This window comes from Delphinapterus leucas, chromosome 15 (genome assembly GCF_059928025.1).
Source record: "Delphinapterus leucas isolate spDelLeu-1000000601 "Yukka" chromosome 15, BTC_Dleu_Yukka2, whole genome shotgun sequence".
Taxonomy (NCBI): Eukaryota; Metazoa; Chordata; class Mammalia; order Artiodactyla; family Monodontidae; genus Delphinapterus; species Delphinapterus leucas.
The window spans coordinates 62,074,776-62,102,088 of record NC_143143.1 but is presented as its reverse complement, the minus strand read 5'-3'; the positions used below and the strand labels follow the sequence as shown (position 1 = coordinate 62,102,088).

Here is a 27,313-nt window from a genome sequence, read left to right as displayed (position 1 = left end):
ACTGCGACTTCTGGGGCCACGATTTAGGGGAGGGCCTTTTTTCAGGGTCCAGAGACAGCTGCGGTCTGGCTTGCTGTGTGACAGGGCATTGCCCTTTTCCCTGCCTTAGTCTGCAACTGTGAAGTGTGTAATAACCCATCCCCACAAAGGTTGCTGTGAAATTCAAGTAAGGCAAGGGGTGTGAAAGGTTACAGTGGCCAAAAGGAGAGAAATAAAAAGCTGGACTCAGGGAAACAGGAGGTCAGAGCTCTAGTACTGGGTCTGCTCTTGACTTTTTAAAGTCCTCACCACTCTCTCAACCTTGGTTTTTGCAGCTGTACAATGAAGTATTGGGCTTGAAGATCTCTAGGGAACCCTCTGGCTCTGAAGGGCCGCCACTTTCCACCTGCCTGCCTCGTCTTGGAGGTCTTCCCAGATCCCACAGCCCACACCAATTCACTTTCCAGCACTTACACAACTTTCTTCTGAGCTGGCACCTCATCGCTTACTGCCCATGGTTTTCCAGCCCCTTCCTTGGGTCTAGGTCAGCTATTCCGGACATTGGGCCTAACACAGGGGCTCAATGAACACGGGAGTCAAACTGAACTTAAAAAGATTCCTGCCTCCTTCCAACCCTGAGGAAAGACAATGAGGGGGAGTTTTATTCACTCTCATTTTATAAACTGGAACCTGAAGGTTAATATAAGTCACACTGCCACATGGGCCTCCTTGGTGTTCCTCAGGCAGGGAGGGGAAGAATGATTTGATTTCTCCAAAGCACTATCACTGCCTGCCATAGTATATAATTATTTGTTTTGTCATTAATTGTCGATGTTTCCCGCTAGATGAAGTTGCACGAGGGCAGGGACGTTGTTTTGTTCACTGCTGCACCCTCAGCCCCTAAAACTGCCTGGCACAGAGGAGGGGCTCAAGAACTGTACGAAAGGGAGAGGTTGAAAGGTTTGTGCCTGCAGGGGGCGCTTCAGCCCCGCCCCCAAAGCTAGGCCCCGCCTCTCGCGTCCGCCCGCCGCGCGTGCATTGGAGCCCGCGCGCCGCCGTTCTTTTTTCAATTGCGCATGCGCGCCGGAAGCCGTGTCAGATCGGCGAGTGCGCGGACTGAGCCGCAGCGGAGGTAGAGGGGAGGTGGATACGGATCGCGGCCGAGCCGAGTCGGAGCAGGTGAACACCATGCTGTCGCCCGAGGCGGAGCGGGTGCTTCGGTACCTCGTGGAGGTGGAGGAGCTCGCCGAGGAGGTGCTGGCGGACAAACGGCAGGTAGGAGGCCCGTCCGCGGGGCTGGGGCCCGGGTTTGGCCTGACGGCGAGCGCCTGGAGAAACGCGCGTGGTTCGGAACTGGCTCCAGCTCGGGCTCGCCGTGAGTTGACCTAGGCTTGTGGGCCAAGGGCTGTGACGACAGACTGGGCGGTTGTGAGATCACGTGGGTCAAATGCGTGGCACGGCACGGAGTGGGGACGTGGTAGGAGCGTGGGGCCCTGGCCATGGAGGGCCATGTAGACCTGCACAGGGAGTTTGGGTCTGGTTCTAATGGAAATGCCAAGAGTTTTAAGGGAGTTCGTGGTGGGAAAAGATGCTCAACATCACTAATTATTAGGGAAATGCAAATCAAAACTACAGTGAGGTATCACCTCACACCAGTTGGAATGGCAATCATCAAAAAATCCACAAAAAATAAATGCTGGAGAGGGTGTGGAGAAAAGGGAACCCTCTTACACTGTTGGTGGGAATGTAAACTGATACAGCCACTATGGAGAACAGTATGGAGGTCCCTTAAAAAACTAAAAATAGAATTACCATACGACCCAGCAATCCCACTACCGGGCATATACCCTGAGAAAACCATAATTCAGAAAGTCACATGTACCCCAGTGTTCATTGCAGCTCTATTTGCAATAGCCAGGTCATGGAAGCAACCTAAATGTGTCTGTCGACAGATGACTGGATAAAGAAGATGTGAGATACATCCACATGTATAATGGAATATTACTCAGCCATAAAAAGGAATGAAATTGGGTCATTTGTAGAGATGTGGATGGACCTAGAGTCTGTCATACTGGGTGAAGTAAGTCAGAAAGAGAAAAACAAATATCGTATATTAACACATATTTGTGGAATATAGAAAAATGGTACAGATGTACCTATTTGCAGGGCAGGAATAGAGACACAGATGTAGAGGATGGATGTGTGGACACGGGGGTGAAGGGGAGGGTGGGATGAATTGGGAGATTAGGTTTGACATAAATACACTATCGTGTGTAAAATAAATAGCTAGTGGGAGCCTGCTGTATAGCACAGGGAGCTCAGCTCGGTGCTCTGTGATGACCTAGATGGGTGGGATCGGGGATTGGGGACGGAGGTCCAAGAGGGAGGGGATATATGTATACATAATAGCTGATTCACTTCATCGTACAGGAGAAACTAACACAGCATTATAAAGCAATTATACTCCAAATAAATAAATAACAAAAAGTTTAAAAAAACAGTAACCTATGTGGTGGGCCCTGTTCCTGTCTACGTTTTTCAGAGAGGTGAAATCACAGAGCTCATAGTGGACAGCAGGATTCACACCTGGGTATTCAGCTTCAGAGCCAGTGCTGTCAGGCAGTATGCTGTACTGCCTGCTCACTCCCTTTTTAGCTGTTGAGCTGTTACCACCATCTCAGTGCCAACACCTCTGCTGTTCTGATCTAATATTGTTGGGTTTTTCATGATACTAGGTCAGAATCAACTGGAGGAGCTTGTCCAGAGAGTGGTTTGCACTCTCCTAGTGATTCTGAAATGCCCTAAAGCTTGAGAACTAGTGCTTCAGTGGATAATTAAAAAAAAATTACCTATTTAGTCATTAAACATTTCCCCAGCACCTCCTCTTGGGGGAAGACACCTGGACAAAGCATTGTTTTTAAGGAGCTGGAAGCTGAGTGGGGGAAGAAATACCTTCACACATCAGTCCATTTTAGGCAGGACATTGGAATTAACCTAGGAATGATGGCTTGTCTCTGTTAGGTTTTAATAGCCCTGGTCTGTTAGGAACAGGCTGGGGTAAGAAGTAGCTGAGTTCCTTCCTGCCCCTGTGCTTTTCAGATTGTGGACCTGGATACCAAAAGGAATCGGAACCGGGAGGGCCTAAGGGCCCTGCAGAAGGATCTCAGCCTCTCTGGTAAGCCTAGACCTCCTCGCTGCAGCCCAGGAGGCCTGTTCCGTTTTCCTTCTAAGGCCTTTGACTTGTCCCTGATAGAGACTGGGCAGGAGGCCACAGGCACGTAGCACAGCCCGTGGAGATGGGGGAGACGGCATTGCAGGTGTGACATAGGCTGTGGCTCAGGGCTTCAGCAGCTGCTCTGCTTTAGTTTCTCTATGATACTTCCTCATAACAGGTCGTTAGCGGCCAGCTTCTCAGTGATGGCACTGGGAAAGTGCGGGGGGGTATAAAAACCCCCAGCACGTGAAAATCGTGAATTGAAAATTCACAATGTGAAAATCGTGAGAAAGCTGAAGGAGGAATTGGACATGGGGTGGGTTTTGGAGAAGGGGACAGTGGCTCTTTAGATGAGGCCGAGTGGTTGTGACAGAGTAAGGAGCAGGGGAGGGGTGTGTGATGAGGCTGAAGAGGTGGGCAGAGGCCAGGCCATAATGAAGGGCCTTGGGGGCCAAGGGTTTAAAGTGCACCAGGAAGCCTAAAACCTTCCAGTTTCTTCTTGTCTCACCCGAGTAAAATCCGGAGTCCTGCAAGACCCCATGGAATTCAGACTTCCTTGAACTCTCCCACATCATCTCCTCTGCTCTCCTCCTTACTCATTGGCTCCACCCTCGCTGGTCTCCTTGCTGTTCCTAACGCCCCAGCACACTACTCATCTTTGCTGTTCCTGGTTCCTCTGCCTGGCTTGCTTTTCCCCCAGGTGTCTGCAGGGCTTACACCCTCACTTTCTTTGGGTCTCTGCCCAAATGGCACATAATCAGTGAGGCCTTAGCCGACTGCCTGGTATAAATGACAAACTCCTCCCCTACTTTGGCATTCTCCATCTCTCTTACCCTGCTTTAGTTTTCTCTACGATACTCTTCAGGGTCTGACAAATCATATCTTTGTTTATTATCTTTTTTGTTTATTCCCTCTCCTCCACTGTAATGTAAGCTATGAGGGCAGGAACTTTGTCCTATTCTGCTGTGTTCTAAAACAATGCCTGGCATAAAAATATTTGTTGAAGGAATGACTGTTTGCCATTTCAGAAGACGTGATGGTTTGCTTTGGGAACATGTTTATCAGGATGCCTCACCGTGAGACGAAGGAAATGATTGAGAAAGGTAAGGCCTCCTGGGCAGGGGTCAGGAACAGGTTCCCCCGCACCCCCAGCCTTGGTCTTAACCAAGAACCGAGAGTCAGGCTTTCTTTGGGCAGCAGCTTGATGAGAGGCGGCTGTGTGCATGTTAATCCGTGCTCTGCCACTGAGTTATTTCCTCATCTCTAAAAGGGGGACACTTCTACGTAGCACAGTTGTTGTGAAGTTGAGATAAAACAGGACGCGTGCCTAGCGCAGTGCTTGTTTATCAGTGAGGAATGAGTTAGACTGCAAATAACAGGAATCCAACAAATTGAGGGTTAAGGAAATAGAGTTCTGTTTTTCTTATGTAAGAAGTTGTCCAGAGATGGGGAGTACAGGACTGGCACAGCTGTTCAGCAGTGTCACCTTAACATGTTCTCATGGTTATTGTGTCATCATTGAAGGTCTCATGTTTGAGTGCCAGGCTGGAGAAAAGGCAGAGGGTTTTCTCCATATATGTATGGCCTTGCCTTCTATTTTGAAAATAAGACCGTCCGCCTCAGGGACTTCTGCTGATCCCTCATTTGCCAGATTTAAGGCACATGCCCACACATAGCTGCCAGGGAGCCTGGCAGAGGAGCTCTTATTTTTCACATCCCCTGCAGTAGCAAGTGGGTTGAAATGGACGTTTGGGAAGAGTGAACCTCTAGGGTCTGCCACAGCCTGGATACACAACATGTGTTACTTAAATCTCACAACTACGTTCCTGGAGGCTCTTTGGAGGAGCATCATAAAGGCAAAAGGTCAGGCTACAAATGGGTCCTTGGCTGGGAAAAGGTCAAGTTATGCATGTTTTCTCTTCTGTACCCCTGAAAACATGTGGGCCAGGAGGACCAACAAGGTTGCCTCTGTCCCTGAAAACAGGGTATTTCTATCCCTATTGAAACCGAAATTCTAGCAAAGGAAACTAGGTCAGCTTGGAGGAGAAGCTTCCGGCTGTCTTGTTGAAAAACATACACTAATATCCTGGTTATAAAATTAAGAATTGTCATTGCACTTGGGTGGAGGCTGGAGGCCACTCAGACTAAGCTTCCGCGGGGCATCGCCTGCCTGGGTTCAGGATCCTCAGCTCTCTTAGCCCACAAGTGTGGTCTTGTCACCGACATAGAGAAGTTCTGTGACATCATCACCTCTGGTTCTCAGGGATGGACACAGGCTAAACAAGCTTGTGTGAGACTGTGGTTCCTCATTTACAGTGAGAACCAGAACCACTGCCCAGGCCAGAGGCTCGGCTCGTTAGGGCGTTCACCCATCAGAAAGAATGGAAGTCTGTGAGGAAGACAGGAATGTCACTCACGAGTGGATGAAAACAGAGCTGGGGGAGTTGGCTGGGTGGCACCAGTCAGTTGCAGTACTCACGGCGCACCTGCCTTTGGGTGCAGCCCGTCCTATAAGACACCGTCCTGTAAGACAGCCTTGTCTTCACAGCCGTGAATTAGGTCAAGCGTGAGCACTAGGCTGCATGTTGACTGTTCACGTATCAGTTACCACAATCCTGCCTTTGTGAAAACCCCTGACCTTGATGAATGTGGGTTTGTGAAATTCCTCAGCCACCTATTTTCCATCCATCTTAGGGTAGGCTGGGTCTAGGTTCTTTTTGTCCTTACATTTGAATTTTCCATAATTTCACTGTGGGAGGGTGACCTAAAATCCTGGCGTTGCCTTCCCCATCCACTGGCCAGGGTACTCTGCGTAATGAAAGCAGTTGGGTGAACTGTGAGTCAGGGGGCTGGTGTGCTTAGCCCTGTTTTGGGCTCACTCGGGGGTCGCGGCAGGTCATGTCCCTTCTCTAGCCTTTAGTTTCTTCCTCAGCTGGTCTCCGAAGTCGTCTTCTCTTTCCCACATGCTGAGACCCCTTGCTCTCAAGGGGGCTGGGGAGAGGCTGGCATCCTCAGATCTGTAGTATAACCTCATCTTGTTTGCCCATCTCATTTTTCAGATCAGGAACATCTGGATAAAGAAATGGAGAGGCTCCGGAAACAACTTAAAGTGAAGGTCAATCGCCTGTTTGAGGCCCAAGGTACTGGCCTGGGGGCTGGGGGTGGGGCTGGAAACCAGGAGGGGAGACAACCATCGACACGGACTTTGAAGGCAGGGGTGGGAAGCCCCTCCAGGTGGGCGGTGACCCGGGCAGTGGGTGAGTGGCACTGAAGCTGTGGGCAGTGGGCAGGGTTGTCTCGAGCCGCCCAGAGATGGAATGGACGGGAAGTTTGTGGGATCTTATTCCTGTCACAAGTTGTTTTCAGGCACCAGGAATGGCCTGGGATATCTCACATTCATGCCAGGGCATGGTGTCGGGACTGGGATAGCTCTGACTAAGGGTCAGAAGGCCTCAGTCAGGTGGTCCAGGTTAGAGCTGAATTTCTAGGTAAACCAAACCACTCCAGATTGGTCACAGTCTGGTGCAAATCTGGAGGTTTCTAGACAGCAGTCATGACTCTGCAGGTTCTTGGTGACTCAGGAGCAGGTGTCGATGCACATTGTTCAGTGCATTGCAGAATTTGAGGTCCATTTCTGTCAGACCTCAAGGCCAAGTGTTTGGCAGCATGAATGCAGTGTAAGCCCCTTTCCCAGGCCTGACTCCAGGGCCAGCAGGTTGGACAGCAGGACCCCCGACTCGCTGATGAATTGTCTTCTCTTCCTAGGCAAACCGGAGCTGAAGGGTTTTAACCTGAACCCCCTCAACGAGGATGAGCTTAAAGCTCTCAAGGTCATCTTGAAAGGATGAAATTTAAGAACCAAAGTGGGGGACCTAAGACCAGCATCCCCCCTGGGATCATGGAGGACCTAGAACTCTCCAGCCTTGACACCTGCAAGGACAGGATCTACTCTGCAAGGGGACAGTTGTGAGGAATCTGGCCATAGCCCTTGTACGAAGCTTCTTTGTCTGTAGCACTTGGCTATTTTGTGACGGCAGGAGGGAACCCTCAGCCTGCCAGTATCTGCCGGGCCTGACCACTGGGGCTGGGTGGACACAAGGCCCATTGACAGGCCCTGGCAGCCACCAGGAGGTGGGAGGGGGCAGCGCTTGTGGGGGTGTGAGAATGACTGCAACAGGCACTTCTCAACAATGGCCTGCTATTGAAAGGGGCCCCGGGCAGGGGGAAGAGTGGGAGCTTCATTCCAGCATTCCTCTCAGAAGGAGAGAGAGGCATTTTCAAGCAGTGTGTGTAACGGAATTGGAATAAAGCAGGAGGCTCAGAGAAGGCTCCTGTCCTGAATGAAGGACAGAATCTTGGTGCTTCATGGTCCGCCATAGGCAGACACACAGTCCCCCTGCACTGCCTCCATTTGGGCCCATCTTCCTGCTTGCCCCCAGGACAGAGCCCAGAGCAGGTGCTGCTGATCAGCCTGCTGTGGCTGCTCTGGAGTCAGGAAGGCCTTGCAGAGTCCTGCACCAGAGGTGGGTGAGGGGCCGCGTCTCACTGTGCTGCACTTGTGCAGGGTGTGCCTCCACCGGCTCTGAAAGCAGGGCCTGGGCCAGTGCTGCTCGGAGTTCCCATCTGCCCTCAGGGTCTGCGATCCTGATGGGAATGTGCCGTGAGGGGTGTCTTTCGTGTGCCTCGAGGGCTCAATAAATGTTACCTATGTGAATGAATAGCAGCTTCTAGTCTTCACCTCATTCAGTCCTTAATTGCCACTCCTTTAGGATACCATCTATGAAGGGGCAGTGGTTCCTCCTTGAATTGATGTCAGGATTAGATAGGCAGTAACAGCAGAAGGTGGCAGGATGGAGAGGGCACTCCATTTGGTTCCAACCAAGTTATATGGGGAATCAAGCTGGCATGGCCAGATCCTGTGTTTTCTTCAAGATAATCTAGAAATTTAGATTTTTAGGTTGAATCCTCTGTTTTTTAAATACTGCTAATTCAGAAAATTTTTTACAACTTGGGTGTCGGCCAACAAAACACTTTACATAGGTCGAATTTGGCCCAGACCTATGATTTTGCATCCTCTTGAGTTTTCTTAGTAGAATTTGCTGGGTTTTCCCCATAATGACCCTAAGAAGTAGGGAGGTGGAATTGGAAACTAAATGTCTGTCCACAGTAGATTAAAGAAATTGATAACTCCAAACAGTGCAATACTATACAGCTGTAATCAAGAATGAAGAAGCTCTGAGCACTGATTTGAAACAAGCTCCAAGATACATTAAAGTGAGAAGTAAGGACAGGTGTCTAATCTCATAATTTGTGTGCAAACAATTATGTGGTTCCTTTGGAATAGAAACTGCATGGTGGGGCACAGGGTGCAAGGGAAGGACATGTTGCTGTTGTATATTTGAAAATGGGGAGTTGTGGCGTTCACTTTGGTTGATGCTGTCTCATATGACTGCCTGGCTCACAGTTGGTCTGTCTGAACATTGCCACTGCCTGTCTAGCTGAGGGTGGATGCTAGGCCAAAGAAGAGCCAATCAGATTCTTTCTCCTGGAAAGATGTGGAATCCATGCCTGGGGTTGTCTGGGCTTGCCCCAGTCCCAGGGATGAGGGAAGTCCCCACACTCTGGAGGCAGGAGGCCCGGAATGGCCTGGCTTCAGGGGCTTCCCAAGGCAGGCTGATTCACTTAGATTTCCCAGTATTTTCCTTTCAAAAGCCCTCCCCACTTCTCCCCTTTCTTTCCTTCCACAGTCAGATTCTTGCAGCCAAAAGAACTGTCCTGAAGAGGGGAGAGTGATAGAGGGAGCTGACTAGGGTCCTTGGTAGGTTGCCCTGGAGCAATTAGCCACCAGCCCACTCTTGCTGCAACTTCTCTTCAACCTAGAGGAGGCGTAGGAATGTGGAAAATGCAGACATTCTTACTTGTGCCCAACTCCCCAAGCCATCTCTGCCTGCCAGCCCAAGGCTTTCTGGTCTAAAAAGCTCAGCTCCCAACCTCAAACAGGAAGGCTCAGAGAAGCACCTAGGTCACCCATCTGACTTCGATAAGTGCACCTTTGCAGAGACTGTCTCTAAGTAGCTCTGCCTTCCTGATCCTTACCTTGTCCGTGGGTTCCCTGACACGCAGTCAGGGTATTGTAAGGACGGCAAGATGTACATAAGGCTCAGGCCTTCCCCAGACCCCCAGTAAACACACAATCTAGTAACTGCTTGCTTTGCAAACACAGCTTAAGTTCCATAAACCCTGAACCCTTGCTCCTGGAGGATCTTTTCAACACTGATCCCTCCCCCCCCCCACCGCGGGGAGACATCAAAGGGTCAAAGCCAGGAAGATTTGGTTGCAGCCAACAGCATCCCCTGAGCCAAGCCTGGAGCCCGAATAAAGACTGTGATCCTTTATAAGATGTGATCTCTGGGGTAGCAGAACTTGCTGCATTTGTCCTCTTCGGGCCTGACCGCCAAGCCAGCTGATCCGTCAAGGTTAAAGTCTATCCAGTCCTGGGGATTGGCTCTCTCCTGGTGCAGAGATGCCCAGGGTAGGGTGGGGGTGCCAGGCTAGCAAAGCAGCTGCCAGGCCGGAGGGAGGGGGAGGGAGGGAGGTGAGTTCTCTGAGGTGCTGCTGTGCTGGAAACTGGGAGCAGGGAGAGAACTGGTGTGGCACCTCCCCTGGTCGCTCTCCTCTGTGCTGGGGATTAGTTGGGAGTTTTCTTCTGGCCTTGAAGGGAGCGGAACAGCTGCCTCAGCTGTTTTTTCCGATCATTGACGCAGCCTGGAAGGGAAGTGGAGCGTTGCCTGGGATGGGCTGTCCCAAGTAGAGGGGGATTTAGGGGGAGTGGAGGGGCCTGTGCTCCCACTACCTGCGGGAAGAGGGGATAGCAGGAGCCATGCAACCACGGATGGCCTATGGTTTGCATCCTGGCTCCTCTCCTGCCTGTCATGGCCCTTAGGCAGGTCATTTACCTCTTTGAGCATCCGCTTTCTCGTCTGTAAACCAGGATACCTGCTTTATGGGGTGAATGTAAGGATCATCAAAAGAAGGTAATATTCACTGGGGGCTTACCTCAAACCAGGGGCTGCTTCAGGTCCAGGATGTGGACTGACTTGTTGAACTTTCACGGGAATAACGTGTACAAGAGAAAACTGAGGCTCGGCGAGGTTAAGTAGTTTACTCCAAATCACACAATAAGTAGCAGGACTGAGGGCTGAACCCAGGCTATCAAGCTCCAGAGGCCCAGCCCTTAACCACCACCCCACATTGCCTTACCTTCTGGCTTTGCTCTGAAAATGCACTTAAAGCTAGCACAGTGCCTGGTACCTAATTGGTTAAATGTTAGTTTCTTCCCTTATCCAACCCCATGTGTCAGGCACTTTCATCTAAGAGATGGCTCTTCCCCACAGGTGGCCCCTACTCTCATGAAAATGTGTCCCAGGCAGTCCTGACATGACCCCCCTTCTCTGAGCATGTTCACAGTGTTCCCTCCCTTTTGCGCTCAGAGCTGATCCTTGAGGCAACTCCGTGGTCATTTGATCTTGGGCCAGGCACACTGATGGCACTCACGAATGGTGGCTGACTGACTGAATCCCCATGGGGACAACTACTGACCTGGAGGTGTCTGCCATCTTCTCAGCACCCCAGAGCCCCATCCCTGCCTCCTAGGCACTCACCAGCCATCAAGGCTTCACTGAGCCAAGAGTCCACTAAATGCATCCTCAGGGTTTTCCAAAGTGAGTTCCATGGAACCTTAGCTTTAACTGTAATTGACTTATTCATAATTCTCAAACCTTTGTGTCCAGTGCAAATCTCTTCTTGGAGTTCTAGACTCATCTCTGAGTTATCTGTTTATCTTTTCACCAGTCTCAACACATCCCTAACTCATTTCATCAGTACTCTTCCACCCCCAGCCAGCTCCTCCTGTATTCAAAACCACCCACCCAGACACTCAACTGGAGACTTCTGAAGCACTGGCTCTCAACCTAAGCTGTGCTTTAGACTTATCTGGGAGCTTTGAAAAATACTGACGTCCAAAGATATTTATCTCCAACAGGCATCAGTATTTTTTTTTTTTTTGGCATCAGTATTTTTTAATTCTCTCGCATGATTCTGATGTTCAGCCAAGGTGGAGAACCACTGTTCTGAATCTTTGCTACTCAAACAGGGTCCAGGAACCAGCAGCATTGATATCTGAGGTGGATTGTTAGCAAAGGCGGCTGCAATGATCCTCCCAGGCCTATATGCACCTCTCTGCAAAGTGTGCCGCTCCTCCCAACAAGAAGTTGAGTCTATCTCCTTGTCCCCAGAATCTGGGCTGGACTGGCTTTGGCTAATGGATTGTGGTGGAATGACATTGTGGGATTTCTGAGCCTAGGCCTCAAAAGGCTTCGCTACATCTTCTCTCGCCCTCTTGGAGCCCTGAGACTACCATCTGAAGAACCTGGGGCAGGGCTGCTGGAGGATGAGTGGCCACCTGGAAAGAGAGGCTGCTGACGTCAGTCTCAAGCACCACACATGTGAATGAGGCTATTCTAGACCATCACGTCTCAGCAAATCTGCTAGGTGCCTGCAGCCCTGTGAGAGACCCCGGGCGACACCTGAAGAATCATAAGCAAATAAGATAGTTGTTTTAAGCTGCGAGGTTTTAGGAGGGTTTGTTACACAACAGTAGCTTGTTAGGTATGCAGGCTCTTAGCCCCCTGCTCCAGACCTACTGAGTCATAACTGCATTTTTAACAAGATTCCCAGGTGATTGCACAACTTGAAAGCATTGTATAGTCATCCTCCAACAACACCATGGGCAGGTACTAGGGGTCTGCTGTGAGAAAACCATTCACAAACCTTCTCTCCCTTGCTTTCCTGAAGGCAAACTACTTGACTTCCCAGGCTTCCTTGCGGCTGAGGTGCCATGTGACCCAGCTCTAGTGGGTGGGAAGTCAGCAGAGGTTGCTGGGAGGGCTTCCCTTTTGGAATAAAGAGTCAAAGCTTGAAAGAAAGGCTTTGGCCCTTGGGCCTTCCTGTCTCTTCCTGCCTGAGACAAGGACACGGTGTCTGGAGTTGGAGCAGCCGTTTTGTAGCCATGAGGCAACAAGCATGAGCATCAAGGCAACATGCTGAGAGTGGCAAAGCAGAAAGAGGAAAGAACTGGGTCCTTGTGCAGCTGTTGTGTACGGCCTACCCCATGACTTCCTGTGGCTTAAGATAAATCAGTTCCTATCTGTATAACTATTAGTTGGCTTGTTAGTGTTTGCAGCCGAACCCAATCTAAAAGATACTTAAAACTTCTTTTCATCAAAAAAGAGGAAAAAAATGCCACAAACAAAATTTAAAAAGCAAAATGACAAACTCAGGAAAATGTTTACAATAAGTTTGACAGAGGGATGATATCCTCAATATATTAATATCCAAGGCCTTTACAAATTTAGAAAAATGTAAGCCCATTGAAAAATAGAGTATGGACAGCTTACAAAAGAAGAAATGCAAATTTAAAATCTGAAACCCCACCCATAATCAATGGAATGCACAGAAAACAAGTCAATATTTTTACCTATGAAGTTGGCAAAGGTTTTTTGTTGTTTTAAATTCAGAACTGGCAAATTTGTGTAATATTTCTAAGAAAGCAATTTGACTGTAATAAGTCCATTCTTTTGACCCAGTAATTCTATTCCTAGGAATCTGTCCTAACGAAACAGCCAGAGTTTCAGCTGAGCTTTATGTGAGAGGATGTTCTCACAGGATTATTTATAAAAGTGAGAAACTGGAATCATGCCAAATGCTCGATTATATGAAATTGATTTCATAAATTTGGGGATGTTTTACAGCCATATGGTAATTTTGGTTTTAATTGTGCTAAGGGACAAGCACTAGCAGCCAAGCATTCGGGTTTTGGAGTCACAGACAGATCAGGGTTCAGGTCCCCGCTCACCACTTACAACCAAGCCCATCAGCAAATGATGTAACATCTGGAGGCCATTTCCTCATCTGTAAAAGAATAAAAGCTGCCTAAAAATTAAATGAGATAACGTATGTAAAATAGGTAGTCTGGACCTGGCCATACAATGTTTCCAAAAGAGAAGCTCTTATTATTGAATGAGATGAAAAACGCTACATGGGAAATTAGACTCAAAGCTCCAGCCCAATGCCAATTTTGTAAAAGAAAAAGCATGAATATATGCATTTTTGAAAAACTGGATGGAAATACACCAGACTGTTAAAGATGGTTACGTCTGGATGGGTTTTTTTTTCATTTTCTTCTTTAATTTTCAAATATTCTACAATGAGTATGAATAATTTTTATAGTCAGGGAAATTTTTCACTTTTGAAAAACAAAATTTAAAGTCAAGCCCCGAAGTCCTTAATTTGTCTTAACAACATATCATGCTTTTTGTTTGGGTGCCACTTAGGCCTTTTGAAATCCACCTCGTGACAGATTAATAATATCTCTCACTACGACATATATTAAGTCAGAAACTATTTAATCTCTGTTTTACAGATGAGGAACAGAGAAGTAAGTCCCTTGCCCAAGGTCACACAGCTGGTAAATTGTAGATCAAATTAAAACAGTCTAACCACTGTGGCAAGCTGCCTCTTAGACTACTTGGCACCTCCCATGGCTCATCCCTGGTGCCCACTCCCCACCTGGCCCCACATACCAAGGTGCGTGTTGGTCACAAAGTTCCCCAGCCCTGACAGGTCATGAGCCCCGTCTTCTCTGCTGACAGGGCCATCGTTCCACATGAGGTCGAAGCCTCCCACTCGCTTCTCCCTTCCCGTGAGTCTGGACAGGCAGGAGACAAAAAGGTTAATGAAGGTGCACCTGGTGGGGCCCTAAGACTCAAGCTAGGTCCCTGACTGTTCCCTGCACCCGACTGGTGCCCACCCTGTCAGAGTACCTTCTTTTGTCCATCCATTCACTGGCCGTTTCCCAGGTGCCCACACAGCCCTCAGAGGGGTCATCCCCCATTTGTCCCCAGGCTTCCACACTTGCCCCCAGTAACATGCGCCTATTCGTGCTTTCTGGTTTAAAGTCTGCTGTTCTTCCCAGACCACAGACTCCATGAAGTCAGGGACTAGGCCTGTCGTGTCCTTTATTGTGTCCCCAGTGTGTGGCACAAGGCCTAGCATATAGTAGGGGCTCAAATGTTTGTTGAATGAATAAGTGATGGTGGATATAGTGGACACCTGAGGTTCTGCCTGCTCAGCATACATTTCACCATTTTTTAGCCTGTGGGTACCTGGGTTTTTCTTCAGAAAACCATGCCTCCCTCTCTCACTCTCATGGCTCAGGTGGGGTTAACCCCACCCCCTGGGAGGTGGGCACAATACCTAGGCCAATCAGAGTCACAGTGATTGGTTCCGGGATGGGCATGCGACTCAATCCCCACCAATGAGCAATGAGAGTCAGCCCTCAGACTTTTGCCAGAATAATTGGGGAAAAGTTAATACGGAGGAAAGAGATGAGAGAGAGGGAAGTGAGAGCAGACAAACCAGCCAACACTGCCTGAGCCATTCCTGAAGTCAAACCCTGGATCTTTCTATTATATACACATCATTATATCAATAAATAGCCTCTTACTGAGCACTTTCTGTGAGTTACACACTTTATAATAAATTATCTTGGTAAATTAATCTAACAAACCTGAGAGGTAGACAGATATGAAATCTCCCATTTTACAGATGAGAAAACTGAAGCTCAGAGAGGTGAAGTGAGTGGTTCAGGGTCACACAGTCAGGAAATATTGAGGAAATCCTGCTGGACCAAATCTCAGAAAGCTGTCGTTGGCCTGCTCTGCTGGGACAGGGCTGAGTCCCTGGGCCAGGATCTGACCCTGTGTGCACATTGCAGTCTCTCCATCTGTAGAATGCTGGGGCGGGGTGGACAGAGCCATCTCTGAGGGCCTCTCAAGTCCCAAGGTTCTGAGTTCTCTATCCTCCGTGGGAACCCTGATGGTCAGGTACAGGGATGCATGAGCAAGGTTGCTCTCCCTCACCTGGCCTCCATGTCCACGATGTGCAGGGTGTCTTCCAGGAGGCAGGTCTTGAGCTCATAGTCCTCCTGGCTGCTGGCTGTCAGTGATGGGGATGCATTGACCTCCAGGAGCCACCTGCGGAGGGAAGGGAGTAGAGAATCTTAAGTGTACCTGGTCCCTGAGGCCCCTGGAATTTCACTGAGAGGCTAGATAGGGTGCCTGGGTCTCACCCTCAATTCAACCAGGGCTGCTCTCGCCACATTTCCATTTGAAGAAAGCGTTCAGGGGCTAAAACTTTCTTTTATTAATTAAATTAATTAATTAATTGATTGATTTTTGGCTGCATTGGGTCTTCGTTGCTGCGCGCAGGCTTTCTCTAGTTGCAGCGAGCGGGAGCTACTTTTTGTTGCGGTGCGCAGGCTTCTCATTGCGGTGGCCTCTCTCGTTGTGGAGCACGGGCTCTAGGCGCGCGAGCTTCAGTAGTTGTGGCACGCGGGCTCAGTAGTTGTGGCTCGCGGGCTCTAGAGCGCAGGCCCAGTAGTTGTGGCACACAGGCTTAGCTGCTCCGCGGCATGTGGGATCTTCCCGTACCAGGGCTCAAACCCGTGTCCCCTGCATTGGCAGGCGGATTCTTAACCACTGCGCCACCAGGGAAGCACAAAACTTTTGAAGACAACTGTCACAAACTTGGGCAGTTCCCACAGGGTCCAGCTGGTGACTTATATGAAGCAAGTTGGTGGGGGTAAGAATGATTTTGCTGCCCTCACGCTTGTTATCGCTTTTCCTTCTTTCAAAAGAGCTGTGAGTACAAGAAAAACTCCTTTCCTAGTGAAACTTTGCCCATAAATGGTAACCAGCCTGACACATCAGGGGGTGGGGAGTAGCAGGGAGGGGTAGGGACTGTGGTGAGCCGGAAAGAGCATTCCATGTCTAAAGGGGTGGCTATGGAGGCTCTAGGAGAGCGTTGCCCTGTGAAAATGTGAACCCAGAATTGCAAGATCCTCTGACTCTTCCAGAAAAGCCAAAAAATCCAGGTTTTTGTGTAAACGTCTTCCAGTTATTGGAGACTGTCAATGAAAATCAACCAAATGCAAAAACATCGGGAAGGCCAAACTCAAAGCGTCCTCAGGCCAGAAGCAGCCCAAGGGCCGCCAGCCTGCAGCCGCTTGTTTTGTGCAACCCTGTCATTTTACAGACAGGAATCTGGGGCACAGAGAGGGCAGGGCTCACCCAGCAGGTCAGTGTGAGACTAGGGCCCCCTTTCCACTATCTCCTGCCTCCTGCCAAGCTTGTTTCCCCTTTCAGTGTCCACTTTAATGCCCATAGCACATCTTGCATCCCTGGGGGCAAGGGAGAGAGACCCGCTGGTGCCCGGCCCCTGTTTCTCTTGAACTTGGGCCCGACTTAGGTCTTGCTCTAGGGCTCCTACTCCTAGCTCAGAAAGCCCCTCAACAGCTATACAGTGACCCTGGGGAGGGGGTTGGGTCCAGGAACCTCAGTGCTCTGGGAGCAGCTCAGCCCAGGAACATGGACCCTGGGCCTGGCTCGGCCCTTGACTTACTGCATGACCTCAAGCTGCCTCAGCAACCCCACTGGGCTTCTGTGCCCTGCTGTATCACGTAAGGGCCATCACTGTGTTCCCTGATAGCTCAGGTTTGTTCTGCTCATCAGCTCAGCCTCCTCGTGGGCACTGGGAGGGCACAAAATTCTTAGCAGGGATCGACATGGTACCAGTACTTCCTTACATGGCACTTTGCATCCTCAAAGCACCAGGGCTAACAGAGGCGAAGCTTCTTGCCTGATAGGAGGGGAGGATCGCTGACTCAGCAGATGCTCAGGAAAGGCCTCAGTGCCAGGCATGGGGCTCAGTACCTCACTTCCTCCTCATAACAATCTTACAGGCAGAGTGACCGTTTTATTTTATTTTTTAATCTTTTTTGGCCGCACCGCGCGGCATGCAGGATCTTAGCTCCCCGACCAGAGATCGAACCCGTGCCCCCTGCAGTGGAAGCGCAGAGTCTTAACTGCTGGACCGCCAGGGAAGTCCCACAGTGACCATTTTATAGACAGGCAAGCTGAGGCACAGAAAAAGAAAGTGTGCCCCACTGGGAAGTGGCAGAGCTGAGCTCAAACCGGGCAGTCTGTGTGCAGAGTGTGTAAAACATCCCTCCAGGCTCTCCGGGCCGCGAGCCCATCCACTTACGGCTTGAGGTCCTGGTCTATGAGGATGTCGTAGCCGTACAGCTCGAAGCAGTGCTTGTCGCTGATGATCGCCTTCTGCACGCTCTGCAGGCTTCTGATGAAGATGTTGTCCATGTCACTGAAGAGCGTCTCCACTGCCTTGGGCCCATGCTTGGATGCCAGATACTGCCGGAAGCGCTGCAGCATCCACTTGCAGCCCTGGGACCCCGCCGCCGGGTTGGGAGAGGGAGCCTCGGTCAACCCAGACCTGGCCCGTCCAGACCATCATTTACCATCAGCACAGCCCCTAGGCTTGGACGAGAGGGTCCCAGCCCTGAGTCCTGTGATTAGGAGAACCCCAAGTGTGTCCCTCCTTGAGGGGCAAAGATTCTACACGCCCAAGAGCCTGTGCCTCTCTTCCTAGAGCACAGCCTGCTATCCACCACCCCAGAAGTCCCTGACCAAATGCCCTGCGCCAGCTTCCTCCCTGGGTCTGCCCTTATGCAGACAGACTGCCCTGACCATGTGTGCACCCCAAGGCCCAGGGAGTCACCAACAGCTTGCTGTTTTGGGTGTGTGTGTGTGTGTGTGTGTTTGAAGGAAACCCCTCGGGGTGATGGGGAGCTGGGGACCATCTCTTCCTGGGCTCTTCTGTTCTGGCTTTTAACTCTGAGAAGTCTGAGTGTTCTAAGTATGAACCTGGCCTTGCAGGTTATTAGATAGATAGATGATAGATAGATGATAGGAGTATATCTGTCAAGGTAGGGGGATACAACACATTTTTTTAAAGGGTGTGTTCGTTTGATTTGTAACTCTTAAATATTTGGACACATGATGTGTGGGCCTCCATTTGTACTCTTGCCCTGGGCCCTGCAAACGGGAAGGGTGATCTGAACTCTCTTGGGCTCCTTGGCATCCCTCCTCCTCCCCCCAGCGCAGTCCCAGAGGCCATACCCGGAGGGCAGAAGCCCAGGTTCCTCACCTTTGGGTGGTAGTCGGGAGACGTCTTTTGCACGGCGACATTGGTGAGGTGAACATCTGGTAGAGATTAGTGGTCAAGGGCCAGTGCGGACAAGAAGGCGCTGAGCCCTACGCCAAGTAGCCCCCAGGGACCAAACTGAGACCCTTGCTTGGGAAGTGATGGGGGAAGGCTACCAAACAAGCCCAGAGGTCACGTGCGGGGGCTTTGGAGTCAGATGGGCTCGCGCCCCTGAGCAAGTCACTTAACCTCTCTGAGCCTGTTTCCCCACCTACTAAATGGGGGCGTGTAGTAGTATATTGACCTCACAGGGTTATCTGAAAAATCAGATAAGATGCTGTGTAGAAGCGCCTCTTACAGTGCCTGGCGTGGCTGATATTAGATTAGGGTTGTTCCACTCAAGAGGAGAGAACACTTTCTAACACGTAGAAAGGCCAGGCACAGAACAGCCATCTCAGGACATTCTGAGCTCTCTGTCACTAGAGGGGTTCAGGCTGGGTGGCCACTTTGCAGGAATATCAGAGAAGTGACCCAGCATTGGGATGGGATCAAGTTGGCCACCTTTGAAGTCCCAGCCCTGAGAGTCTGCCTTTCGGTATCATTACCATCGTCACCACCAGTGACATCGGCAACACTTGGAAGCTTACAGAGCATGCTCACACACTTCAGCTCATGTATTCCCCAAATCATTCCCATCTCGCAGAAGAGAGCTTCGAGGCTCAGAGAGGATGACAGCCACTCAGAATACCCCTTCTCAACATTCTCCTCCACATAGCTAAGTAGGATGGATCCCCAAAACCTTGTGTAGTGACAAGACATAACTTTCACTTGGACTTGTTGGTGAGACAGGCTGAGACCTTTTGCTGCAGTGCTTGCACCTGGATACACAGAAACTATAAGGGACTAAAAATAACTGCATGCATGCGCAGTTGGGGCAAGTTATGGACAACAAGATACAAAGAGACCAAAAAGCCCAACTGCCACTTCTGAAGAGCCAGGAGCAAAAGCAGAGGGTCGGGAGCAAAAGCAGGGTATTGCACATGCCCCCTACACACCACCACCACCAAAGCGTTGGGCAAACCACCGAAGCCACCCTTCTGGCCCGACCCCTGGACACACCCCTACCCTCATCCCATATAAGGAACCAGCTCCCCCCACCTTGGTGAGTAAGGGAACTTGTTACTTGTTCTTGCCCCCCACTGCTGCAGCAGGGGCCCCAATAAAGCCTTGGCTGAATTTCTTCTCTGGCCTCTGATCAATTTCTATTGATTGAGGAGGCCAAGAACCCTGGTTGGTAACATTGGGACATTTCACAGATGCGGAGGTAGAGGCTCTAGGTCACTGACCCAAGTCTAATTCCCCTAACACGTATGTTTCTCCATATTTGTGACATATTGGACAGGGCTTCAGCCTCTCCAGAGAAGTTGGGTATTCTCTGTAGCACCATTTTCCTAGAATGTCTTCTTTGGGGCTTTTCAAAGACTTTTTTTTTTCACATTTGTCTGAGAGATTTTCTGCCTTAATTTCAAAAGAATAAGCACATAACAAACCACTAAAAGGAAGGGAGCCCTTACATTTTTGGTCAATTGATTTTCGAAAAGGGTGCCAAGACAACTAAGTGGTGGGAAGCAAAGTATTTCCAACAAATGGGGTGGGGATGCCTGAATATCCATGTGTGAAAGAATAAAGTTAGACCCCTTTCTCATACCATAGACAAAAATTAACTCCAAATGGACCACAGACCTAAATATAAGAGCAAAAACTATAAAGCTTTTAGAATAACATTTAGGAATAAGTCATTGCAACCTTGGGTTAGGCAGAGCTTCTTAGCTGTGACAACAAAAACACAGGTGAAATACATGCAGAAAAACTTTTGACAAAATTCAACACTGATTTATGATTTAAAAATTCTCCAGAAAGCGGGCATAGAGGGAACCTACTTCAACATAATAAAAGCCATATATGACAAACCCACAGCCAACATCATTCTCAATGGTGAAAAACTGAAAGCATTTCCTCTAAGATCAGGAACAAGACTCTCACCACTATTATTCAACATCATTTTGGAAGTTTTAGCCACAGCAATCAGAGAAGAAAAAGAAATAAAAGGAATCCAAATTGGAAAAGAAGAAGTAAAACTGTCACTGTTTGCAGATGACATGACACTATACATAGAAAATCCTAAAGATGCCACCAGAAAACTACTAGAGCTAATCAATGAATTTGATAAAGTAGCAGGATACAAAATTAATGCATAGAAATCTCTTGCATTCCTATACACTACAAATGAAAAATCAGAAAGAGAAATTAAGGAAATACTCCCATTTACCATTGCAACAAAAAGAACAAAATACCTAAGAATAAACCTACCTAAGGAGGCAAAAGACCTGAATGCAGAAAACTATAAGACACTGATGAAAGGAATGAAAGATGATACAAACAGATAGAGAGATATACCATGTTCTTGGATTGGAAGAATCAACATCGTGAAAATGACTATACTACCCAAAGCAATCCCTATCAAATTACCAATGGCATTTTTCACAGAACTAGAACAAGAAATTTTATAATTTGTATGGAAACACAAAAGACCATGAATAGCAAAAACAATCTTGAGAAAGAAAAACGGAGCTGGAGGAATCAGGCTCCCTGACTTCAGACTATACTACAAAGCTACAGTAATCAAGACAATATGGTACTGGCACAAAAACAGAAACATAGATCAATGGAACAGGATAGAAAGCCCAGAGATAAACCCATGCACCTATGGTCACCTTATCTTTGACGAAGGAGGCAAGAATATACAATGGAGAAAAGACAGCCTCTTCAGTAAGTGGTGCTGGGAAAACTGGACAGTTACATGTAAAAGAATGAAATTAGAACACTTCCTAACACCATACAAAAAAATAAACTGAAAATGGATTAAACTTACCTAAATGTAAGGCCAGACACTACAAAACTCTTAGAGGAAAACATAGGCAGAACACTCTATGACATAAATCACAGCAAGATCCTTTTTGACCTACCTCCTAGAGTAATGGAAATAAAAACAAAACTAGGGCTTCCCTGGTGGCAAGGTGGTTGAGAGTCCGCCTGCCAATGCAGGGGACACGGGTTCGTGCCCTGGTCCGGGAAGATCCCACACGCCGCGGAGCGGCTGGGCCCGTGAGCCATGGCTGCTGAGCCTGCACGTCTGGAGCCTGTGCTCTGCAAAGGGAGAGGCCACAACAGTGAGAGGCCCGTGTACCGCAAAAACAAAACAAAAACAAAAACAGAAATAAACAAATATGACCTAATGACACTTAAAAGCTTTTGCACAGCAAAGGAAACCATAAACAAGACAAAAAGACAACCCTCAGAATGGGAGAAAATATTTGCAACCGGAGCAACTGAGAAAGGATTAATCTCCAAAATATACAAGCAGCCCATGCAGTTCAATATCAAAAGAACAAACAACCCAATCCAAAAATGGGCAGAAGACCTAAATAGACATTTCGCCAAAGAAGATATACAGACTGCCAACAAACACATGAAAGGATGCTCAACATCATTAATCATTAGAGAAATGCAAATCAAAACCACGATGAGGTATCACCTCACACCTGTCAGAATGGCCATCATCAAAAAATCTACAAACAATAAATGCTGGAGAGGGTGTAGGGAACCCTCCTGCACTGTTGATGGGAATGTAAACTGATACAGCCACTATGAAGAACAGTATGGAGGTTCCTTAAAAAACTAGAAACAGGGCTACCATATGACCCAGCAATCCTACTAGTGGGCATATACCCTGAGAAAAACCATAAGTCAAAAAGATACATGTACCACAATATTCATTGCAGCACTATTTATACAATAGCTGGGACATGGAAGCAACCTAAGTATCCATCAACAGATGAATGGTTAAAGAAGATGTGGCACATATATACAAGGGAATGGTACTCAGCCATAAAAAGAAACGAAATTGAGTTATTTGTAATGAGGTGGATGGACCTAGAGTCTGTCATAGAGTGAAGTAAGTCAGAAAGAGAAAAACAAATACTGTATGCTAACACATATATATGGAATCTAAAAAAAACGGTACTGATGAACCTAGTGGCAGTGCAGGAATAAAGATGCAGATGTCGAGAATGGACTTGAGGACACGGGGGGAGAAGGGGAAGCTGGGATGAAGTGAGCCGGTAACATTGACAAATATACACTACCAAACGTAAAATAGATAGCTAGTGGGAAGCTGCTCCATAGCACAGGGAGATCAGCTCAATGCTTTGTGACAACCTAGAGGGGTGGGGTAGGGAGGGTGGGAGGGAGGCTCAAGAGGGAGGGGATATGGGGATATAAGTATACATATAGCTGATTCACTTTGTTGTACAGCAGAAACTAACACAGCATTGTAAAGCAATTATACTCCAATAAAGATGTAAAAAAAATTATATTGAGATTTAAGAAAAAGCACAGGTGGCAACAAAAAAGTAGATAAATTGGACTTCATCAAAATTAGAAACTTTTGTGTTTCAAAGGACTTTATGAAGAAAATGAAAAGGCAGTGCGCAGAGGATTTTTAGGGCAGTGAAATCACTCTGTATGATACAATATGATGGATACATATCATTATACGTTTGTCCAAACCCATAGAATGTACAACCTTAAACTATGGACTTTGGGTGATTATGATGTGTCAACATCGGTTCATCAATTGTAGCAAATGTACCACTCTGGTGAGTGGTGTTGATAGTGGGGGAGGCTATGCACACATGGGGGAAGGGGTATATGGGAAATCTCTGTACCCTCCTCTCAATTTTGCTATGAACCTAAAACTGCTCTAAAAAATAGTCCTAAAAAAAAAAGGACAAGCAGGGACTTCCCTGGCAGTCCAGTGGTTAAGAATCTGCCTTCCAATGCAGGTGATGCAGGTTTGATCCCTGGTTGGGCAACTAAGCCTGCACGCCACAACTAGAGAGAAGCCTGCGCACTGCAACGAAGAGCCCGCGCTGCAACAAAAAGATTCTGTGTGCCTGCAACCAAGACCCGACCCAAAAATAAATAAATAAATAAATAAATAAACATTTAAAAAAGAGAAAACAAACAATGGAACAATATATATTAAAAAATATAAAGGATAACCCACAGAATGGAAGAAAATATTTGTAAATCGTGTATCTGATAAGGGAGCAGTATTAAAAATACATTTAGAAACTTACAGCTCAACATTAAAAAAGACAACCTAATGAGAAAATGGGCAAAGACTTTGAGTAGAAATTTCTCCAAAGATTTACAAATGGCCAGGAAGCACACAAAAAGATGCTTAACATCATTAGTCATCAAGGAAATGCAAATCAAAACCACTTCACATCCGCTAGTGTGGCTATAATAAAAAAGGACAGATAATAACAAATGTTGGCAAGGATGTGGAGCAGCTGGAACTCTCCTACCATGCTGGTGGGAATGTAAAATGGTGCAGTGCTTTGGAAAATAGTTTAGTGGTTCTTCAAAAGGTTAAACATAAAATTACCATGTGACCAGCAACTCCACTCCTAGTATATACCCAAGAGAAATAAAAACATATGTCCACACAAAAACTTGTACATAAATGTCCATAGCAGCATTATTAATAATAGCTCAAAAGTAGAAACAACCCAAATGTCCATCAACTAATGAATGGATAAATAAAATGTGCTATATCCATACAATGGAACATTGCTTAGCAATAAAAAGGAATGAAGTACTGTTACAGGTTATGACATGGGTGAACTTTGAAAACATTATGCTTAATAAAAGAAGATACGAAAGACCACATATTATATGAATCCATTTATATGAAATGTCCGGAATAAGCAACATATAGAGTAAAAAGTGGTTGCATAGGGCTGGGAAGTGGGGTTGGAAGGAAATGGGAAACGACAACTAATGAATATGGATTTTCTTTTGGGGGATGGTGAAAATGTTCTAAAACTGAATGTGGTGATGGTTGTGTGAAGATGATAAGAACCCAATGAGTTGGGACTTTACTGGTGGCGCAGTGGTTAAGAATTCGCCTGCCAATGCAGGGGACACGGGTTTGAGCCCTGGTCCAGAGGATCCCACATTCCGCAGGGCAAGCCCATGTGCCACAACTACTAAGCCTATGCTCTAGAGCCCAGGAACCACACTACTGAGCCCATGTGCCACAACTACTGAAGCCCATGCACCTAGAGCCCATGCTCTGAAACAAGAGAAGCCACCAAAATGAGAAGTCTGCACACCGCAACGACCCCACTCGCCACAACTAGAGAAAGCCCGTGTGCAGCAACGAAGACCTGACACAACCATAAATAAATAAATAAATTTATTTATTTTTTTAAAAAAAGAACCATTGAGTTGTATGATTTAACTGAGTGAACTGTGTAGTATGTGAATATATTACAATACAATTGTTATTTAAAAAATGGAAAAAGAGGATGTTCAGGCAAAGTGAGTTACTGGCTTTAAGAGGGGAAATCGCTCCCTTGTGATGGAGGAAACACTCACATTTCTCCGCACACTGCTCCGGCCTGTGGGGAGGAGAAGTCAGGGACTTGCCTAGTTTCCAGGGAGAAGCAGAGGCTAAAAGAGGAGAGTGGGTGACTGGGCAGCTGACCTCAGAGCCTCCCCTCTCCACAGATGGACCTGAAACCAGGTTCCAATGGACCAACAAGCTAAGTGGCAAAAAGTAAGCAAACAAATGGTCCAATTCATAGAGAAGTGGAACTGATTAGCTGTGAGATCTTCAGGGGGAAAAGGATCTTCTTATCTTAGAAATGACAATAGAAATCACAGAGGAAATCAGTGGATATAGTCAACTATGTGAAAAGGAAATTAATCAGATGTCAAGGCAAAAATGAAAGGCAAACATGACTAGAGAAAAGATTTGTAACAAATATGACAGGCTAATGTTTTGTCACGTGAAAATCACGCATAAATTGTTAACAGTAAAATTGTATGACCCTAATAGATAAATAGATAAAGGATATGAAAACATAAAAGAGAAAATATAACTGGTAAAAGACCATCTGGGAAAGTGCCCAAAGTTTCTAGTAATAAAAGATACACAATTTTAAAGGGATGTAAATGGGGGAAAAATGCAAATTGGAAGAGATGCAAACTCTAAGGCAAAAAATCTGCTTCCCCATCAAGTCAGTTACATTTTTTTTTAACCTTTTTATTGGGAAAAAATTTAAAACCCACAGAATACTTGAAAGAATAGGACAATGAATTCCCATATATGCTTCACCTATGTATGCCAATTGTTTTGGAAATGTGTTTTTTTTTAAATAAATTTATTTATTTTATTTATTTTTGGCTGTGTGACGTCTTCGTTGCTGTGCACGGGCTTTCTCTAGTTGTGGCGAATGGGGGCTACTCTTCATTGTGGTGCGCGGGCTTATTGTGGTGGCTTCTCTTGTTGTGGAGCACAGGCTCTAGGTACGCGGGCTTAAGTAGTTGCAGTGCACGGGCTTAGTTGCTCTGCAGCATGTGGGATCTTTCAGGACCAGGGCTTGAACCCGTGTCACCTGCACTGGCAGGCAGATTCTTAACCACTGCGCCCCAGGGAAGCCCTGGAAATGTGTTTTTTAATTGATCGTCCCCAGTACTGGGGAGCTGGGATGAAATGTCAGTGGGAGGGTAAAAATATGAGGAAATCTTCTGAAAAACAATCTGGCCGATGCCCTTGACCCAGTATTTATACCCCTGTGGCATCATACAAAGGAAAAAATTTTAATATAGTAAAAGATTTATGAAAAAAATATGTTTCTTTGCAGCATTGTTTGTCATAACAGGAAGAAATTGACTATTTCCCAAATGCCTGCAGCAAGTAGGATTAGTAAACCGGTAAATCTATTCAGTGGAATATTTTGTAACTAATAAAAAATGTCTATAAGGAAAATACTTAAATAATGTTCAGTGAAAAAAAGGTTATACTTATACAGTGGGATCACTCATATATAAGAGGCCAAACAACAACAAAAAACCTGGGAGGAAAGACATCAAAAAGGTAAGTAGTTATTTCTAGAAAGTGTGACTAGACAAGGTTTCTTTTCCTCCCTCCCCCCTTTTTGTACATTTCTGTATTTTCTGATTTGTCTTTAAAGAGCTATACTTTTATTATGAAGGCTATATCCTTTAGATGTTTTATTCTCTTTACTATTAAAGTAATTCATAGCAGTTATAAAGAACAGTTCATAATATAGAGAAATGTGTAAAGTTGAAAGTAAATGTTTCCTGACCTGATTCTAATCCTCTGAATTTTTCAAAGTTAGTAGATTCATGAGTATCCTTTCATACTTTCTTCTAAACAGAAACGTACTTCCCTAAAAGCAAAAATGGGATTGTAAACACATCCCAGTTCTACACCGCACATGTTTCCACCTCATGGTCTGTGATAGATACGTTGGGTTTTTTTTTGTTTGTTTTTCTTGGCAGAGCTTTGCAGCTTGTGGGATCTTAGTGTTCCCAAACAGGGATGGAACCCGGGCCCTCAGCAGTGAAAGCGCAGAATCCTAACCACTGGACCGCTAGGGAATTCCTGTAGGTACTTTTCCATGACATTTCAATCACCTCATTGTATTCAACAGCTACACAGGATCCTGGAAATGCTTTATCATTCATTTCACCATCCCTCTAGGGTGGGTTAAGCTGTTTCTGCTTGTTTACTACTACAGTGTTGAGGTGAATATTTTTGGATTTGGGGTGTGTGTATATGCATATATGTATCTGAATAATTGTGTGTAAACTATATGTGTTATATATATTTATTTAAAGTCAGGTTAATAATATTATATATTATTATTTTGTGATCCCAAGTTGCTTTATTATTTTAAAAGTTGCTGTGTTTCTAAAGCAAATATGGCAAAATATTAATATCTGTTAAATCTGGATGGTAGATGCATAGATTTCTGTTACAGCCTTTCCTGCAGTTTTCATAGAATTTAAATATTTCAGTATTTAAAAATTAAGAACAATTAAAAGAAGGGATGGAAAATGACG

General features: G+C 46.8%; 2 protein-coding genes across 2 annotated transcripts in view; one reads left to right on the top strand and one right to left on the bottom strand.

The window, feature by feature from the left end:
- The first annotated feature begins 1,074 nt into the window (after positions 1–1,074).
- PDRG1 (p53 and DNA damage regulated 1) lies at positions 1,075–12,257 on the top strand. Its single transcript, XM_022592728.2, has 5 exons — positions 1,075–1,254; positions 3,079–3,154; positions 4,222–4,296; positions 6,253–6,333; positions 6,959–12,257. Exons 1-5 carry the CDS (start codon positions 1,168–1,170, stop codon positions 7,039–7,041), a joined length of 402 nt encoding a protein of 133 aa, XP_022448436.1. The 5' UTR covers positions 1,075–1,167; the 3' UTR covers positions 7,042–12,257.
- The window catches only part of TTLL9 (tubulin tyrosine ligase like 9), a 61,176-nt gene continuing 43,620 nt past the window's right edge, over positions 9,758–27,313 (bottom strand). Inside the window, exons 11-15 of the mRNA XM_089896675.1 lie at positions 18,314–18,369; positions 17,354–17,550; positions 15,172–15,285; positions 13,834–13,958; positions 9,758–9,958 (exon numbers count right to left, since the gene is read on the bottom strand). Coding sequence (XP_089752801.1) covers positions 9,882–9,958; positions 13,834–13,958; positions 15,172–15,285; positions 17,354–17,550; positions 18,314–18,369 — 569 coding nt within the window. The 3' untranslated portion in view covers positions 9,758–9,881. The remainder of the gene's footprint in view (positions 9,959–13,833; positions 13,959–15,171; positions 15,286–17,353; positions 17,551–18,313; positions 18,370–27,313) is intronic.